This window comes from Neophocaena asiaeorientalis, unplaced genomic scaffold (genome assembly GCF_003031525.2).
Source record: "Neophocaena asiaeorientalis asiaeorientalis breed wild unplaced genomic scaffold, Neophocaena_asiaeorientalis_V1.1 scaffold46, whole genome shotgun sequence".
Lineage (NCBI taxonomy): Eukaryota > Metazoa > Chordata > Mammalia > Artiodactyla > Phocoenidae > Neophocaena > Neophocaena asiaeorientalis.
The window spans coordinates 4,234,183-4,251,838 of record NW_020175393.1 but is presented as its reverse complement, the minus strand read 5'-3'; the positions used below and the strand labels follow the sequence as shown (position 1 = coordinate 4,251,838).

At 52.2% G+C, this 17,656-nt stretch overlaps 1 protein-coding gene across 3 annotated transcripts in view; it reads right to left on the bottom strand.

Annotated features, from left to right (window-relative positions):
- The window catches only part of RAB44 (RAB44, member RAS oncogene family), a 35,964-nt gene that overhangs the window by 4,643 nt on the left and 13,665 nt on the right, over positions 1-17,656 (bottom strand). For all 3 annotated transcript variants that reach the window (XM_024765914.1, XM_024765915.1, XM_024765916.1), the window contains 11 exons: positions 16,493-16,604; positions 14,618-14,792; positions 13,255-13,401; positions 12,500-12,590; positions 11,997-12,092; positions 9,811-9,998; positions 7,765-9,203; positions 4,352-4,433; positions 3,205-3,319; positions 2,027-2,128; positions 408-484 (listed from right to left, as the gene is read on the bottom strand). In XM_024765914.1, coding sequence (XP_024621682.1) covers positions 408-484; positions 2,027-2,128; positions 3,205-3,319; positions 4,352-4,433; positions 7,765-9,203; positions 9,811-9,998; positions 11,997-12,092; positions 12,500-12,590; positions 13,255-13,401; positions 14,618-14,792; positions 16,493-16,604 — 2,624 coding nt within the window. The remainder of the gene's footprint in view (positions 1-407; positions 485-2,026; positions 2,129-3,204; positions 3,320-4,351; positions 4,434-7,764; positions 9,204-9,810; positions 9,999-11,996; positions 12,093-12,499; positions 12,591-13,254; positions 13,402-14,617; positions 14,793-16,492; positions 16,605-17,656) is intronic.

Genomic DNA, 17,656 nt, shown 5'->3' with positions numbered 1-17,656 from the left:
GGGGGGGGGGGGGGCGGCGGGGGCAGGGAGATGGCACTGGAGCCAATACAGGCCACTGAGAGGCATTTTGATTTTACTCTAAATGCACTGCATTATTATTACTTTTTTTTTTTGCCGCACCGCTTGGCTTGTGGGATTTTAGTTCCCCAACCAGGGATCAAACCCGGCCCCTGGGCCACTGCACCAAGGCTCAGAGAGGGGACGGGAGATTTCCCAGAGGTGATGCAGCTAACAGGACTGGTAGAATTGGAGTGAGGAGACTCCATGCAGTGTTCTCTCTCCTTCCCCAGACTCCTGAGCCCTGTGCTTTCACAGGTGCTTCCTCGGAATGGGCCTTCCCCTCCCACATGAGTCAGCTGAAGGCTGTCCAGAAGATTCTGGGCGGGGAGCAGCAGGGCGGCACTCACCGGGCCAGGTTCACCACAGGCTCCAGGATGTTGTGACCCAGGGCAGCGCTGCACTCTCCAAAGGAGACCCCCAGTTCCTGCAGCCAGACAGATAGGGGCACAGGTGCCATGGGGGAGAACACTGAGCGTCTAGGTGGCAGTGCCCACCACCAAAGACCTGATCATCAGACAGAGTCCCACCCAGTACACCCCCAGGCAACCCCAACCGGTGAGGCAGCCCATCTCCGTCTCCTTGTGGCCCATGGCCCCCAGCCTTGCCCCTCTGCCCACTGTCTCTCCACCATGGCTGGACAAGGTATCAATGATGCCACCTAGAAAACTCCACAGCATTCAGAGTGACGGTGGGAAGCCTGTGTCCCAACTTGGAGAAGTGTCCTTGGGGACATTTTTAAGTCATTAGTTCTATGTATTTTTAATTTTAAAAATATTTAATTGGGGGAAATATTTGAAAATATAGCATAAAAAGTAGAAATATAAAACACTCCTGTTAGTATTCGAGTGTATATTTCCATTGTGTTTTATATAACCCTTTTATTGGGGGGTGAGGGGGCGGGCTAAACATCGTTATACTTTAGGTTAAACATATGAAAGTGCTGTTTTGATAGACACCAAACAGTCAAATATCAGATGTGACTGATTCAACCTAACCTATACCCAGAGATGCAGCTGCTTTTCTGACTTCACGTTATATTGTAAGCATTTCCTCCACACCCTTAAATATATTTTAGAACAGGATTCTTAATGGCAAATGCTAGCTTCTCACATGAAGCTCCACAAATTAACCACCAAAGGTTTGTTCTTATAAATAACACTGTAAAGAATATCCTCATACAAATGTCCAATTATACATAATACACGGGTATCCAGTACGTCATTCTCTTAAGAATTATTATTTCTGACTCTTTCCTTAGGATAAATTGCTAGAGGAGGAATTACTGTGTCAAGGAGATGAGCTGATACTTTTTTTTTTTTTTGAGCTACTACTTTTAAGAGGAAAAAGTTCCCACCAACCAGGAGTCACAATGATGACCTCATGATCAGGAGAAATGAGAGAAGAAACAGGAAGGAAATACGATATGGAAATGACAAGAGGGGTGGTGTCAGAGGTAGGGCAGGGAGCGAGAGTCTTTGTTCCACTTTTATTATTCTCCAGATTTTCTGGAATGTAGTTCAGTTCTATTCATAAATAAATAGAATCCACTGTCCCCTGTCTGGTGACAGGGCTTTTGATGCAATCTTCCCGGGGAAGAATTTGGGTCTTAAGATAGAATAAATTAGAAGGAATGTTATGTTAATTGGAGACCAGAGATAAAATTAAGATTTGATTGGGAATTTTAAGTGAAGCTTAAAAAGATTTTGACTCTGAAGATATTTTTAGGTAGGTAGGGACACTGTGGGGATTTGCTAATTCAACAGTGAGGTTCAACGTCATGCCCACTGTTACCTTCTGGTGTTTGGGTCTTAGGCCCCGGGTGTGTGGGAGGCTGTCGGTCTTTGATGGAGCAAGGGCAGGAATGGATCCTTCTCTGTGGTATCAGCCAGGGTGACCTATTCATTACCCTCGAGGGAGGGGTCTGCCCAACCCAGGCTGGGGGAGGGGCTGATGCCGAGGTACTCACCTGGGCCAGTTGCTGCCCAGCCTCGGTGGACACTTGCCGATCCTCCTCACAGTCTGTCTTGTTTCCCAAGAGAAGGACGACCACGCTGTCAGACACTACATCCTGTACACAGAACATCTTCCCTTAGCAACACATGTTGAGCGCCTGCTGTGTGCCAGGCCCTGGGTAGATTTGGCCATACTCTCCAGGAAGCTGACTGTGTGCCACTTCCCTCCACACATGCCCACCTTTCCATATCACACCCACTCCACACTCTTCCCACCTCTGACACTTTCCCTTCCATCTGCAGCGAACCTCTCTGCCTGCAAACATGTCACCCACTTTCCAAGGCCAACCTCAAAGTCACCTCCCCCAGGAAGCCTTCCTAGATTGCTCCTGTCCATGCTCCTCTTTCCTGCCTGTATTGAGCAGCCCAGCATTTGACTATGCAGGCTGCCTTGGCTCATCTCCTAATTGTGTCATGGATAATAATAATAATAATAGCTTCTGTTTACTGAAAGTTTACTGTATAACAGGTGCTGTGCTGAAAGCAGTTATATGAGTTAATCCTCACAACTGCTCTACGAGAAAAGTTGGGAAATTGAAGTTCAGAGAGTTTAAGTCACTTGTCCAAGGTCACAGAGTTGGGATGGGATAGTTGGGATACAAACCCAGGTCTTATCAGAACCCAGAACACAGCTCCCCTCATGTATCACCTTATCCTGCTTCTCTTGCATCTCTTCAACTAGACTAGAAACTTCTAGAGAGAAGACAACATATCTTTCTTCATACCCCTCTTCTGTGCTAGCACATACTGCAGAATTTCAGCATGTATACATACAGCAAGTAAGTACGTGGGGGAAAGAACTAGAGATGTGTGAACAGAGGAATGATCACCTAGAGTGGCACTAGACTTGCATTATCCCCAGGTGTTAAGAAGACATCACAGAGCTTCTGTATATAGGAAAAAATGGTCATAGGATAAAGGAAAGAGTTTGTTTTGGAGACCGTACTATGTGGTTGTAGTTTCTTTGGACTACTATGTTCCCAGCCCATCCAGCCACATACCCTCAGTAGATTATGTCACCCATATGTCTGCTGTGTCATTTGTAATCCCGGGAGAAAAGAGGGAGTGGGAAGGATACAAGTTCCCTCTTGACTCCACACACTGGGGCCAACCCCAGCAGCCATCGGCTCACCTGGAGACAGTCCAGCCAGTAGCGCACATGGGCAAAGCTCTCCTGGGAGGTGACGTCGTACATGAGCACCACTCCATCAGCCTTGCGGAGCAGCTGCCGCGTCATGCTGTGGTACCTGCCCAGAGAGTCCGCATCAGGCCATGCCAGGCGGCCTGACCCCAAGCCCTGACCTCTCTAGGCCTCAGCCACTCCATCTGCTTCTAATTGCTTCCCAAAGAGAATGTGCATGTATTTTCCTTCTTACAGTGTGCTTATTGTTAATAGGTAACAGTCCTCATGGCTCAAATTTCAGAAGGTACCAAAGGGCACCCCGTGAAAAGTCTCTCCCAGCCAACCCCACCCTCATCCTGCAGCCACCCCCAGAGGCAGCCAGAGTTCCCCATTTTTTTTTTTGATAGCAAGAAGTTTATTTTACCCATTTCTTAAATAGTTTCCCAGAGGTATTATATATATATATTGATACATAAATGTATATGTACACACACACACACATACCCATATACGTACTGTTTAAACAAATACAGTGTAAAACACTGTACCTATTAATATTCAGTATTCTGTACTTTGTTTTATCCACATAATAAAATGTCTTGAAGATATTTCCCTATTGGTACATAAAGAGGGTCCTCCATCTTTTTTGTGTTCATAATATTCTATTGTGTGGAGAGACTCTAATATATTTAACTGGTCCATTACTGATGGTGTTTAGTTTGTTTCCAATGTTTCATAATATAAACAGTGTTGCTATGAACAGTCTTGGTCCCTTTGATATTATAGTCATGTATGAGTTTATCAATAGAATGAATTTCTAGAAGTAGAACTTCTGGGTCACAGAAGATGTGCCTTTTCAGTTTTGATCACTACGGCTTAACCAGAAAGTGGAAAGCCAGCATTTTCAGAAGGACAGGCGATTGGAATGGCCGTCACAGGTGCCCCGCCATGCTGAGGGGAACTCTGGGTCTGCTGTCCTGTCTCCTGCATGGGATCTGGACTCATCTCTCCATCCCTGACCTCCTGAATCATCAGGGGTAGAAGATGCATTTGCACTTGGTTGCCTCTTAGCCCATATTGGACTCCTCAGGGTCGGGGTTGCCCTCCACTCCTCTGCAGCCCAGACTCAGCCGGTAATGTCGACAGTGCTCGTTACCTCTCCTGGCCAGCTGTGTCCCAGAGCTGCAGCACAAAGCGCTTGTTGTCCACCAGCAGGTTTGTGACCCGAAAATCCACTCCTAGGACACACAGAGGAGAGTCAAGCTTACTTGACTTCAAGTTACCATCCCAGACTTGCAGCTGAGGCCTGCCTGAATACATACCTGTCCCCAATACCAGCCAGGGTGGGATGGGAACCTCCAGCTGCTGGGCTTCCCTTTTGCTCTCCAAATCCCATCCATACTTGAGGGCCCACATCCTCTATGAAGCCTTCCCTGACCACGCAGCTCCCACTGCACTCCCGCCCTGAGGGTTGGCCAGCGTGAGGCACCTTGCATTGTTTTTACCTCTACAAAAAAAATCTGTCTTCTCAACTGCACGGCAGTGTTTATTCCTCAGCTACTCAGGAAAATCAGTTTTGTTAATTTATTTTTTATAATACTTCTTGTTTCATTCCTAATTATTGCATGCATCTTCCCCCTTTACCCAGACAGCAGCCTGGGAGGGTGGAAGGAATGTTGGCTTCAAGGATGACCAGTTGGGCCGTGAGTTGTCCACCTTCTGCTGCTATACAGGCTGTGTGACCTCAGGCAAGTCACTTCACTTCTCTGAGCCTTCCTTCCTCATCTGCAAGGTGGCAATTTAAAAAGACCCACATCACTGGGTGGTTGGGAGGATTAAATGACTTATGTCCAAGGTTCAGCCTAATTTCTAGGGGGTGCTTAGGAGGTGGTAATTTTTATTATCACTATGAATTCTCACCTCCCTGAGCCCCAGCTCCTCAAATTTCACAGACCCACCCTTCCCTGTGTCATGGTTCTAGACACCTCCTGTGCCTGGAAATATGGTAGTAATAGTGAAGTCCCAGGGAGGTTTGGAATCTTTGGGGAGCACCTTCCAGCCAACCTCCACTTCCCAGGGACACCAGGGCTTCCCAGGGACACCAGGCCAGGTGGGGCTGATAGAGAGGGGCTGCTTTGTCCATGCTGAGCCCACTGCAGGGCCCAGACCAGCTCCAGAAAGGGGCATCTCCTCATATTATCCCTGAGCTGGTAAGACCTTCCTCAAGGTCTAGGTCTCTCATGCAGCCCCCAGAAGCACCTGCTGCTGTCCCTGGTGGTGACTGAAGCCACAGACCACCCCCCACACCCATGCTCTCCACAGGAAGCTGGGAGAAGTGGCAGATGGGAGTCCTGACCTCAGCAAAATGCTGAAGCAAAAGTCTGTCTGTAGCATCCACTTCTCTTTTTTTTGGCCGCACCACGTGGCATACGGGATGCGGGATCTTAGTTCCCGACTAGGGATCGAACCCGTGTCCCCAGCAATGGAAGTGCAGAGTCCCTTAACCGTCAGGGAAGTCCCTCCATTTCTCCTTACTGCCCCCTTTCCTCCAGGTCTAAGGAAGCCCAGGGTCTGCAGGAACTTCTGAGGTTATCCAATCCCACCTCCCGTGATGATATCCAGCTTCTGCTTAAATACCCATGTGTGATCTATTGAGCAACCCTAACCCTAACTAAACCCTTGCATTTAGTAACTTTACTCCCACTTTCCACCTCTCTGCCCATCACCCTCCTCAATCCACCCATGTATCCCCTGCACCCTCCCTGAAACATGTTACAACTTAACCATATAACCTGTTAGAAATATGTTTTCAGCTTCCCAAAGAATCTGCTGTTTTACATGAACAACCCCAGGGAGAGGGCAAGGCTGAACCCATAAGAGGGTAAAACTTCTGGAGTGGGGGCGTGTGCTTTGAAGGCAGGTGGCCCCGGGTATGAACTTTGGAGCCCAGGTAGGGCAAGAAATTTAACTGGGCCTTCAATTCTTTGTCCTCCTCATCTGTAAAATGGGGGTAGATTCGGAGAAGCCTCAAAAAAATGCACCATCAGCTATAACTTGATGGGCTCTGGCTCTGGTCCTCCACCAGCCCTGTTCTCAAATGGAGGCAGGTGAGAAAGGGGGGTGGGAATGGAGCAGGGTGATGCTGAGTGGGGAAACGTTTATGGCTGAGGAAGCTGGAATCGTCCCCAGTGATAGTTAAACCAGATGGATGACAGCCACCAAGGGCACCAAACCACAGCTAGCAGTGGGACAGATTTGGATCACACACCTGGATCTCAGGTCCTCCCAGCTGGCTAGCAGTGCATGCAAAGTTGCCTTGTCTTTTTACAGTTATGCAATCTGTATTTTTCTCTGCTGAATTTTGTAGAAACTTCTTACCACATAATAATGGGAGAGGCTCAATCACAGGGAGGGCTGATGTAAGGAATAAGGCATGTATGCCTGGTGCATTGTAGGTGGTCAGTAACCAGTAGCTTAGGTGATTAAGGGTGGTGGCCTTGCAGACCCTGTGACCCTGTTCAACGTCAGACCAGGCCTCCTATGGGTCCCCTTTTCCTGACAAGTCTGCATTTTTAATTGGCTCCCCAGGTGAGGATTCTCAGGCAGAGAAAATTTCAAGAACTTTTCCTGGGGGGCCTCTCTTACATAAAGTTTGAGAACTTTATCCACTGGTCTAGCACTGATCCCCATCAGCACGCACCCTGATGGGACACAAAGACGTGGACCATTCCAACTTTGCTCCTAAGATGGCTGTCCCCACAAACTCTTTTCTGTGGCTCTATGCAATGTTCAAGTGGCCACATATCCCAATATTTTTAGAGAAAGGAGGCTTTGTGCTATGGGACATTTCATTTGCAAAAGCCACTGAATTAGACATTATCAAAAATTTACTTATAATAATAACCATAAAAGTAACTAATATTGAGCACTTAATACATGCCAGATATTATTCTGAGAACTTGATATGGATTAACTGAACTAATTCTCACAGCCCCTCTATGAGGTCAGCACTACTGTTGCCCCCATTATGCTCAGAGGGGTTAAATAATTTGCTCAAGTTCATACCACTAGTAAGTGGCAGAGCTGGGTTTTGAGCTCGGGGACCTGTGTTCCTAACTTACCCCACGCTACAAATACATTCTGCGTAAAATGTTCAACTTGCCAAAGGCCACTTCCTGCCACAGTCTGGCTGACTGGCCTAGGGTCGGTCCTGAGCAAATGCAAGCAGCAGGGACCCTGCGGTGGCCTGCCCAGGGGCCACGTGGCTGGAGACCTGCTTGTTTTCACCATCAGCCAGTGCTGGCGGCTAAATTGCAGGGTGCCTTGTTGATGTGGCACATTATTAGCTAAACAGTTCAATGCAGAAAAAGCCAATTACCTGTAATTAGAGATGATTAGTAAAATAGCCAGATTATGCCCATATAAAATAATGTCTAATGCAGGGCCTGTGGTGAGGGCAGAACCTACAGCTTCCTCAGGGATGGCTTGCTCTGGGCCTGCTCCAGCTCTTCAGCCTGGTCCCCCAGGTCTCCCCTCCCTCCCCTGCCGCCCTCCCCAGGTGGCCCTTACCCACAGTAGCTGTCAGCCCAGTGGCAAAGGTGTTCTGGTGCAGCAGGTGCAGGAAGGATGTTTTGCCCACATTCGAGTCTCCCAGGAAGATGACGTGGAAGGCGTAATCAGGATTGGCCAAAGGCTCACTGGCCGTGCAGTCCCCTGGGGATGGGGTCAGCCCAATGCCTCCAGAGTCCATTCCTGGATCTTCAGGCCTGTTCTCTGCCCTTGGCTCCCTGGATTGAGGGGACCCTGGTTCTTCTACTGCGTGAGCGGTTGTAGGTTGGAGCCTGGGCTGGGCTTCCAGCTCAGCCCTGGTGGGGAGGGTTTGTGTGGGCTCCTGGGGCCCTGCTGCATCCCCAGGCTGAGGCCCTGTGCGGGGAGAGCCCCTTGAAGGTGACGGTTTTTCAGGAGCTGGGGCTTGTGCCTCAGCCCGAGCCTGTGCTCTGTCAGGTGGGAGAGGAGCAGCTGGGGAATCGTGCTGGGGGAGTTCCGGGTGCCCAGTTTTCAGGCCATGAGCCTCAACGGACAGCTCTGACCTGAAATCCTGCCCTCCTTGGTCCCCTGCTTTCCTTTGGTCAGTCCTGGGCTCCTCTTCCGGACTCTGGTGGGGTAGGGCAGGCAGCCCTTCAGGCCCAAGGACCTGGCTGTGAGCTTCCTGTGCATCTGGGCTCAGCTTGCCCTGCTCCAATCCCTCTGTGGGAGCCTGACCCACAGACTCCAGGCCCTGGGAGGGCTCATCCAGCCCTGCCGTGAGGGCTCCAGCTCCTGAGGACCCCAGCCCTGGCTCAGAGCCAGCGGCATGTGGGTCCTGATGGAGGGCCTCTCTCTGCCTAGGTGGCTTGGCTGGGACAGGCCCAGGCCCGGAGCCCTCGTCATCTGGGTATGAGGCCTGGAACTGTTCACTGGGCCCAGCTGGGGCCTGGGGAGGGGGAGAGGTCACATGAGGAGGGGCCCCATCCTCCAAAGGAATGAGCACTTTGAGCACAGCTGCCACCAGGCCCCCTGACTCCCCAGCTGGAGCCCCTGGAAGCCCCCAGCGGAAGTGGACCCCAGGGCTAGACCCTGACTCCTCCTTGGGTTCCAGGCTGGGGGGCTCTCCAGTCTGCTCTGGGCTGATGTCCTGCCCCTCTGGGTTCACTCTTTTCTCTTCCTCGGTCCCAGAAGGCACCCCAGGGAGGCTTCCTGGAGACCCATCTGGATCTGAAGGTGGCTCCTGACCAAAGAGAAAAGCACGCGGCTCTGGGATGGAGATCTGCCTGACCGCTTGGGGTGTCTGGGGGCCTGAGGAGGCTCTCGGAGCTGGGGGTGGGCTCCTGGAGAGCTGCAGGGCACTGTGGCGGGTGCTGCTGAAGCTGCTGAGGAGCTGGTCCCAGTCATCGCGGTCCCCAGTCAGTTCAGGCAGGGGAGCCTCCTCAGAGGAGACTGAGGCCTTCTCCTCACCTGCTCTGGGGACACTAGAAAGGGTGCGGGAAGCTGAGGTCAGGGCAGGGGCGGGTAGAGGTCACACCTACACTGTCGGCATCCATCACCACTGGGTGCGCACCTCACCGCTAGTCCTTCCTCCCAGTCTTCCCGTTGGCAGTGCTTCTGTCCTGGCACACACTCCCTAGCCTTCCCCACCTCCAATCCTGCTCATCCTTCCAGGCCTATATGGAGCCTCACCTCCTCCAGGAAGCCTTCCCTACTATTCTGGCCCATCCACTCCTCTGACCTGTAACGAGTAGAGTGGGTGCTGTACCTGCCAAGGATCCAGCACTGCACTAGCCTGTGTGTGTGTGCATCTCTCTGTCTGTGTGTGTGTGTGTGTGTGTGTGTGTGTGTGAGAATCCCAGTTGTGTGATTCATATGTCATGTGTGTCTGGGCACATGACTTTCCCCCGTCTGTCTCCACGTCTGAGAAATGGGCATGATAATCCCAGCCTGGCAGGGCTGTTGTGAGGTTTAAGGAGGGAGTCTGTGTGCTCTGGGCACTGAGCAGAGCCTCGGAGAACTCAGAGCCACCCTCCCCTCTTCCAGGAAGCCCCTGGTCTCCAGCGCAGCCCAGGGGTGGCAGCTACTTGCCTCGGTTCCTCCTCCATCTGCCAGGACACACGGCCCTTGGTGGCGTTCAGGTGTTCCCTGGTCACCTGCAGCTGCCCCCGCACCTCTTCCAGCCTCCCGGCCAGGTCACACTGGGCCTCCCGAAGCTGCTGGTTCTCTGAGCTGGCCTCCTGGTGTGTGCTGCTGAGGCGGTAGAGCTGGGCCTCCAGCTGCAGGAGGTGGAGGGTGAGGAGGAGGGAAGCCCAGGTGCCCTTCAGGGGAGCAAACAGCCTTCCAAGGCCCCTGTGGGGCACAGACTCCAGGCTCCTGGACACCCAGCTTAAAACATAGGATTGGGGCGGGGGGCGGCTGTTACCCCCTCACTGGCCTAATTAGCTCCATTACCTCCCACCCGGGAGAGACATTGGAATTTGGGGGATGGGGAAGAGAGAGGGAACTGTGTAAGAAACACACACTGCCAGTGCCACAAGGGCCTGAAGCATACATGGGATCACACCCGCCTCTGCTCAGTATTCTGCAGTGGCTGCTCATCTCTGAGTGCATCTGGTCTGCAAGGAGCTCCTGATCCGACAGCAGGTCGCAAGACTGGGAGGTGGAGAGCTTCTTGACCATGCCGTATGGAAGTTAAAGGCCTCACAATAGCCTCCAAGGCCCTGCACAGTCTCCCCACCCCCAACCCCACCTCTGTTACATCTCTGACCTTCTCTCCCACTACCGCCTCCTCCCCCACCTGCTCCCTCAGTCTGTTCCAGCCCACAGGTCTCTTTGCTGGTCCTTGAACATTCACAGCACATCCTACCCACCTCAGGGCCTTTGCACTTGCTATTCCCTCTGCCTGGACTGCTCTTCCCCCAGATACCACATGGTCCACTCCTCACCTCCTTCAGGTCTTTCCTCCAAAGTCATCGTCTTAGTGAGGCCTTCCTTGACTCCCCTATCAAAACCCTTCTGTCCCCCTGCCCTGCTTTACTTTATTCTCCTTAGCACTTTCACTATCTAATATGTTATAGATTTTACTTGCTTATTTAGTTTATCATCTCTCTCTCTGACTAGACAATAACTCTGCGGACAGGAGTCATTTGTGTCTATTATGTTCCTCAGAACCTAGAACAGTGCCTGGCACATAGTGGTTGCACCATAAATAGTTGTTGGGTGAAGGAATGAATAGCCTTGGAGGGAGAGGCTTCACATCCACAGGGGACAGGACAAAATGGTCCCATGTGGAAAGTCTAACCTCTTCCCTTGGCAGAAGGGGCCCGCCTCAGTTTCCAAGGAGCAGCTACTGCAGAGGCACCTGGGAAATCAACCCATGTCAGGAGGTTGAGACCAGGTAGCAGGACCAGCCAAGGCAACAGTGGGGAAGACTGGGAACCTGGTCCAGTGCTGAAAGAATGCAGGTTGTCCTGGTTACAACAGATGGTGATTTTACTAAGGTCAGTGGTCTGAAAGTTGAGGAGGGAAGAAACAATGGGGCAGGGTCTCAGACCCAAAGGCTTAGCACAATGTCAACTGGAAGTGACTATAGGTTATGAGACCTGAGGTGTTGGGGTAGCAGGTATTCTGACCAGGAAGCTAGGTCAGGTTCAGCGACAGTAACAACTGTGATATGTAAAGCACCTACTACCAGCCAGGCACCATCTTAGGCCCTCAAATATAGTATCTCTAATCATCACAGCAGCCTTCTAAGGCAAAAGTTCTGATCTCCATTTCTCTGATAAGGAAACCAGGGGTCAGAGAGGTTAAAAACCTGCCCAAGGTCACTCAGCTGACAATGGAGATGAAAGTTGAACACCACCCTCACCAAGCTTCTCCAATGCTGAGACTTTGTATTTGCCCAGTGCTTTCCTGTTTCAAAATGCTTTCCCATTTATTACCTCATTTGACACAACTAGCTGGGGAGATGCAGTAGATGTGGCTATTCCCATTTTACGGATGGAGAAACTAAGGCCAGGACAAGCAAAATTATTTCCTCGGATATGCATGGTTTTTAATTGGAACAGCAGGAATTTGAACTTGGACCTTCTGACTCATGTCCCAGTACTTCCACTGCAGTACCCAGCCTCATCTCAGAAAAAGGCCAGAGACATCGCTTTCCTAGGGGCCAGCTCTGATGCAGGAGCCCAACGAGCCCAGGGAACCCTCAGGAGATGGGTGTCAGGGTCTGTGAATCATCAGAAATTGGGCTCCCGGGGAAACCCGTCACTCACCTCCTTCTGGCCCTCAGTCAGGCGCTGCACCGCGCGTTCCTTGGCCTCCAGGACCTCCTGCATCTGGGAGCTGAGGGCCAGGCCCCGGGCGTCGCTCTGAGGAGCAGAAAGGTCTCAGCCCCTGTATTGCTGAATCTAAGACCCAGCTGGGCTGGGCTGGCTCTCCCCACACTTCACCTCCACCCAGGCCTAGGGTGCAGGGTCCAGGATGTCTCAACAAGGAGGGGTCTAGGACAGCTGCCCTGGCTCAGGCAATAGGAGACAGAAACCCGGAGAGCAGAAGGAGTGGCTCCAGGAGACACGCGAGACCTGGCAGAGGTGAGCAGGGGGCCCAGGCTCAATGCTCCCCACCCCACCTCTCTGAGGAATACGAGCTCAGGGCTGTGAGAAGATCTACTCCCAGCAGCCTCCCGCTGCCCCACACTGGCCAGTGGCCGGCCCACTGCTTGGCCAGCAGGGGAGTTCAGGGCCGGGGGAGAGGTTGGCTGTCGCGGAGAGCCTACCTCAGCCTGCAGCTGCAGCTTCTCCTGCCGTATTTGCTGCTCCATCTCCTCATAGAGCTGCTGGACCTCGCGATGGTGGTCAGAGTCCCGCCTGGAAGGGGTGGGGGTGGGACCAGGCAGCCCATCAGCACCCTGGGACCCTGCTGCTGGCAGAGGTGGTCTGGGCCTGGGTTTGCAGTCTATGCCACTGTCCACCTCACTCTGCCAGCGGTCACTGACCCCCGTCGCCGTGAGAACAGTCATCCCAGTAACAGCTCCTGACATATATGCCCTTGATATTGATCATCTGATCCCATCATGCCGACTCCCATAACCATCATCAAGATGTTGGTTCCTGTGGCCCTGTCTCATAGTCCCCAAAGCCCCATCACTCTGTCCCCACTTCCCGCTGTTGCTGTCCTCCTACCCCCCTAACTCAGACCCCCTGGCAAGGCTGTGCCCATACCAACCCCAGGATCACCACATGCATTGTAATCTATGTGAGTGGTGACCTGGGGTTACGTGCCACAGTGGCCCTGCACCAAGACACACTGACCATTCCCTCTTTGGCTGAAGGCCTAACTCTGTCCTCCCCAATAGGTCCCCTTTGTCACCCCTTCTTCCAGTTCAGCTCTGCCCGTCTGGCTCCCAAGCCCTGCAGTGGACGCCTGGCCTCCATTCTTTGGAACTGAGAGAATTCAATTAAGATTCAACTAAAATGTAAAGAGCACCCACTGTGTGCCAACACCAGGCAAGGCACCCAGGCCCCAACTCACTTCCTCAGGGTCAGTTCCAGAACCTCCTTGTCAGTCCGTGCTTCCTGCAGGCGACTGTTCATCTTGGCCAGAAAGCCCTCCAGGTTGCCTGCCAGCTGGGGCTCCTCCTGCTGCAGCTTCCTCCATAGCTGCCAGATTTCCGCCTGCCTGGGAGGGGAGGATAGCCAGAGATTAGACACGAGGCGGGACCAGGAGGCAGGGGGAGCCCCACTCCTCGGTTTTAATGGCAACACTCCAAGAGACTTGGGCACCTGGGCCACGAAAATCTATTTACACCCTACAAGGTGAAGCTCAAATGCCACCTCCCCCAGGAACCTTTCCCAGTTGTGCCCTTTCCCTTCGTGAATCCCCACAACACTTTGTCTCTCTATGGTTTGGTGATTAATTGTGGGGTGGGGGAACTTGGGAGTCCGATGGCCCAGGGCTTCCATCTGTCTTCTCTCTTCTCCCACTCTAGCTGTGTGACCTTTAGCAAGTCCCATGCTCTCTCTGAACTTACTTGTAAAACGGCCACTGGAGAATGAGACACACCCAGTGAAAGCACCGGCTTGGGGTCTGGTACCCAGTTGGCACGCAGTAAATGCTGCTTTCACATGGATTTAACTAAGTCATGAAGACAGATGCCTGAGGGCTGAGCCCAGGCCAAAGCTGCCAAGTGGGTAAATCACTCCCCACCCCAATCCCACCCTGCCTGCCCCACAACAGCTGCCCCACCCTCTGAGAGCTTGTCCTCACAGAGCCCTGCCGGGTGGGAGAACCTGGGCAGACAGGCGAGGGTGATTCCCTTGCTGGTTCTAACAGACCCAGTGGGACCTGGGGGGTGTGAGAGGGGCATTTCTAGGCAGGAGCCCCTTCTCTAAGCATGAGTGAACGCCAAAAGCCCAGAGCCTGAGGCAGTCTCCAAGCTCTCCTGTCTCCAGTCCTGCCCAACTCAGAGCATCACCATGCCTGAAAAGCATCCCCCATCATACCCCTGGAGGGTATGGCACCCTCGGGGAGCTTTGTATTTTTAAGAATTGAGTCCCCTTAGGGAGCTGACCCTTCAACTCGCTAATCCTTCTGAGGAGTGACCATGTAGGTCAGGACAGGGAGGGAGATGTTGAGTGGGATGGACTCCTAGTGGGTAGGCTTTCTCCACACGTGGCTTTAATCCCACAGCAGCTCTTATGCTCACTCTGTGGCCGGGGAAACAGAGGTCGGAGGTTAGGCTACTTGCCCACAGTCGCACAGCTAACAAGTGGCTAAACCAGGATTTCTGCCCAGCTCTACCTGGTGGCTCCCACTCGACCTTGTGTCCAGGAGAGTCCTCACCCCCACTGACCAGCAGTAGCTCTCCCTGCACCCACAACCATGCTGGCCTTACTCGGGAAGTGAGTGGCTGGCTTCCAGTTGCTCCATGAAGGCAAAGAACGCCTCCTTCTCCTCAGCGTCGGCCTCCTCCTGCACTGGGAAGCTGGTGGCCACAGATCCTCGCTTGAAGGACTGTGGCCTCCTTCCGTGGAGCTTGTGGGTGCTCGGGCTAGAGCCAAAGATGCTCTCTGTGAGACAGAGGGGTGCAGAAGGGAGCAGAGTGGGGCTCGGCTCAGTCCCTTGACCTCCCACCTTGCCTTGCTCCAGTCGTTGGGGAAATCATTATATCTGTGTCAGTCACATTTTACAGGGCCAGGGTCATACATTCCTCACATCAACCTTTGGAGTCTACTCAAGGTAGACACTGTGTCCCTTTTACAGATGAACATCTGAGGTCCAGAGAGGCCAAAAGACTTGCTGGAAGTCACACAGCAGCTCCACGGTGGCCAATATAGTCTTTTCACTCAGTCAAGGGATATTTATTGAGCATCTACTATGTGCTAGGGACAAAACTGGCCAAAATCCCTGCCCTGGTGGAGCTGACAGTCTATGAATGCTGAAAAGGACACTTTTTTTTTTTTTTTTAAGTAGATTTGCCAAGTGAGCTAAAGGAATGAACAGGGTAATTTCTACTGAGAGACTAGATAGAGTCTACTTTAGAGGGGGTAGTCAGGAGTGTCCTGAGGAAGTGACACTGGAACTGAGATGTGACTCACAAGAAGGTACAAGCAATGTGGATTTCTAGGGAAACATATTCTAGGCTGAGAGAACAGCACATGCAAAGGCCCTGAGGTAAGAGCCAGATTGGCATGCTGGAGGAGGCGAGTGGTATTGAGTGAGCCCAAGAGATTGGAAGGGTCTGGATGGTGCTGGCCTGTAGGCCCTGGGAAGGGGGTTGAATTTTGTTCCATAGACCTTGGGAAGTCCCCAGTATAGTGGGCACAATGGACACAGATGTGAAGATGGCCTCTTGGGGCTACATGGACAAAACGTTCCCTCTGCCCCACTCCCGATTCCAGACCCTCATTTCCCTTCCCTACTCCTGGTTTCTCAATCACCAGAACTGGAGCAACCACCTCCTGGGGCGGCCCCAACTTATAAATGCAGATTCCTGGCCTCCCTTCCTGTTGTCCCCCAAACTCTTGGACACTCAGCGGACCTGAGAACTCCAGATGGCTTTGCAGACTTTAAAAGCTGAACAGTGCTTTTCAGGGTCTCTGCAAGGACACCACTCCTTCCATTCCCTGGGCCAGAAGGTCTTCCCCCATCAAGCTCAGCAGGAACACTGTGCATCTCCGGCTTTGGTGTCGTTAGGTCTTTCTGGGCATGTCTTGAGAAGCCGGTGTTGGGGTAACCTTGGCCAGTGAGGGCTAAGGAAGGGCCAGGGAAGCCCCCACCCACTAAACATCACCCTCTGCTGCTCTCTGGGGCCTTGATTTCCTTTAACCAAAGCTAGAATGTGACCTTCTTCAGGCATAAACAAGGCCTGTGGTCTCAAGAACAGGTGGCGCTTAACTTCTTGCTCAAGGGAAAGATTTACTGGGGAGATGACAAGGGAGGTATTAGAAAGCAAGCTTGGAGGCCTCTCTGGAGGAGGGGGATGCTCAGGGGAGCTGCCAGCTAATGAACTGCTCTCTCTGGTGGAAAGGAAGTCAAGTCTCCTGGGCTAGAGTCTTCAGGCTCAGCTCTGCGTCGAACCAACTGCCTTCCCACTCAGGCTAAGTGTCTCATCTCCACAGAAATCTGTATCATCATCCATGCCCAGAACTGCCCTTGGGCATGTTATGAAGGTCCTGTGATTGGTAGGGAGTCCTGGGGTCTTTCCTGTCTGCCCAGCCTCGCCTCATGCTGGGCACACTCCCCAGAGGCCCTCCCAGGACAGACATACTGAGCCCAGAGCTGAATTCTTCAAGGGAGAGGCGTCCCTTCCGCTCCACATCCACCCAGTCAAAGATCATCCCTGGCTCCTCCTTGCTGCCCAGGAAGCTGAACTTGGCCACCTGCAAGGAAGAGGTAAGTTGGGCACTGTTCCCACTGGGGAGGGCTCTGGGCCACCCTCAGAAAAGAAGAGTGTGTTTGTCTGTAGCCATCTCCACCTCCCCTCTCCCCAGTTTTGGAGTCCCACCGCCAACCTGACCTCAAGGCAGACCCTTGAGGCTCTTGGACCCTATCCAAGGCCGCCCTCTCAGCAGTGCCTTGAACTTCATCCACACCTTTTCCCTTCCTCCATCCAACATCAAAACCTACCTGTTCTGAGTCTCATCCCTTTAGGACTCTAATAAAGGACAGTAGCCAAATTTCCCCAGAATGTGTTTATCAGTCTTCAAAAATTATCTAAAACTGGGCTTCCCTGGTGGCGCAGTGGTTGAGAGTCCGCCTGCCGATGCAGGGGACACGGGTTCGTGCCCTTGTCTGGGAAGATCCCACATGCCGCGGAGCGGCTGGGCCCGTGAGCCATGACCGCTGAGCCTGCGCGTCCGGAGCCTGTGCTCCGCAACGGGAGAGGCCACAACAGTGAGAGGCCCACGTACCACACACACAAAAAAATTATCTAAAACTATTCAGTGATGCAGTATAACAGACTATGTTCTGCATTAAAATATTAATATCTAGTTTAAAATTTTAATTAGAACTTGGAGGACTTCCCTGGTGGTACAGTGGTTAGGAATCCGCCTGCCAGTGCAGGGGACACAGGTTTGAGCCCTGGTCCAGGAGGATCCCACATGCCGCGGAACAACTAAGCCCATGAGCCACAACTACTGAGCCCACGTACCACAACTACTGAAGCCCATGCGCCTAGAGCCCGTGCTCCACAACAAGAGAAGCCACCGCAATGAGAAGCCCACGCACCGCAATGAAGAGTAGCCCCCGCTCGCTGCAACTAGAGAATGCCCACACACAGCAAGACCCAATGCAGCCAAGAATAAAATAAATAAATAAATAAATTTATTTTAAAAAAACAACTCGGAATTGCTTGTTCATGTTAAATACAGAATGAATCCTAGATTATTTTTTTTATTACATATGGGTTAGGATTAGGCTCAGATGCATT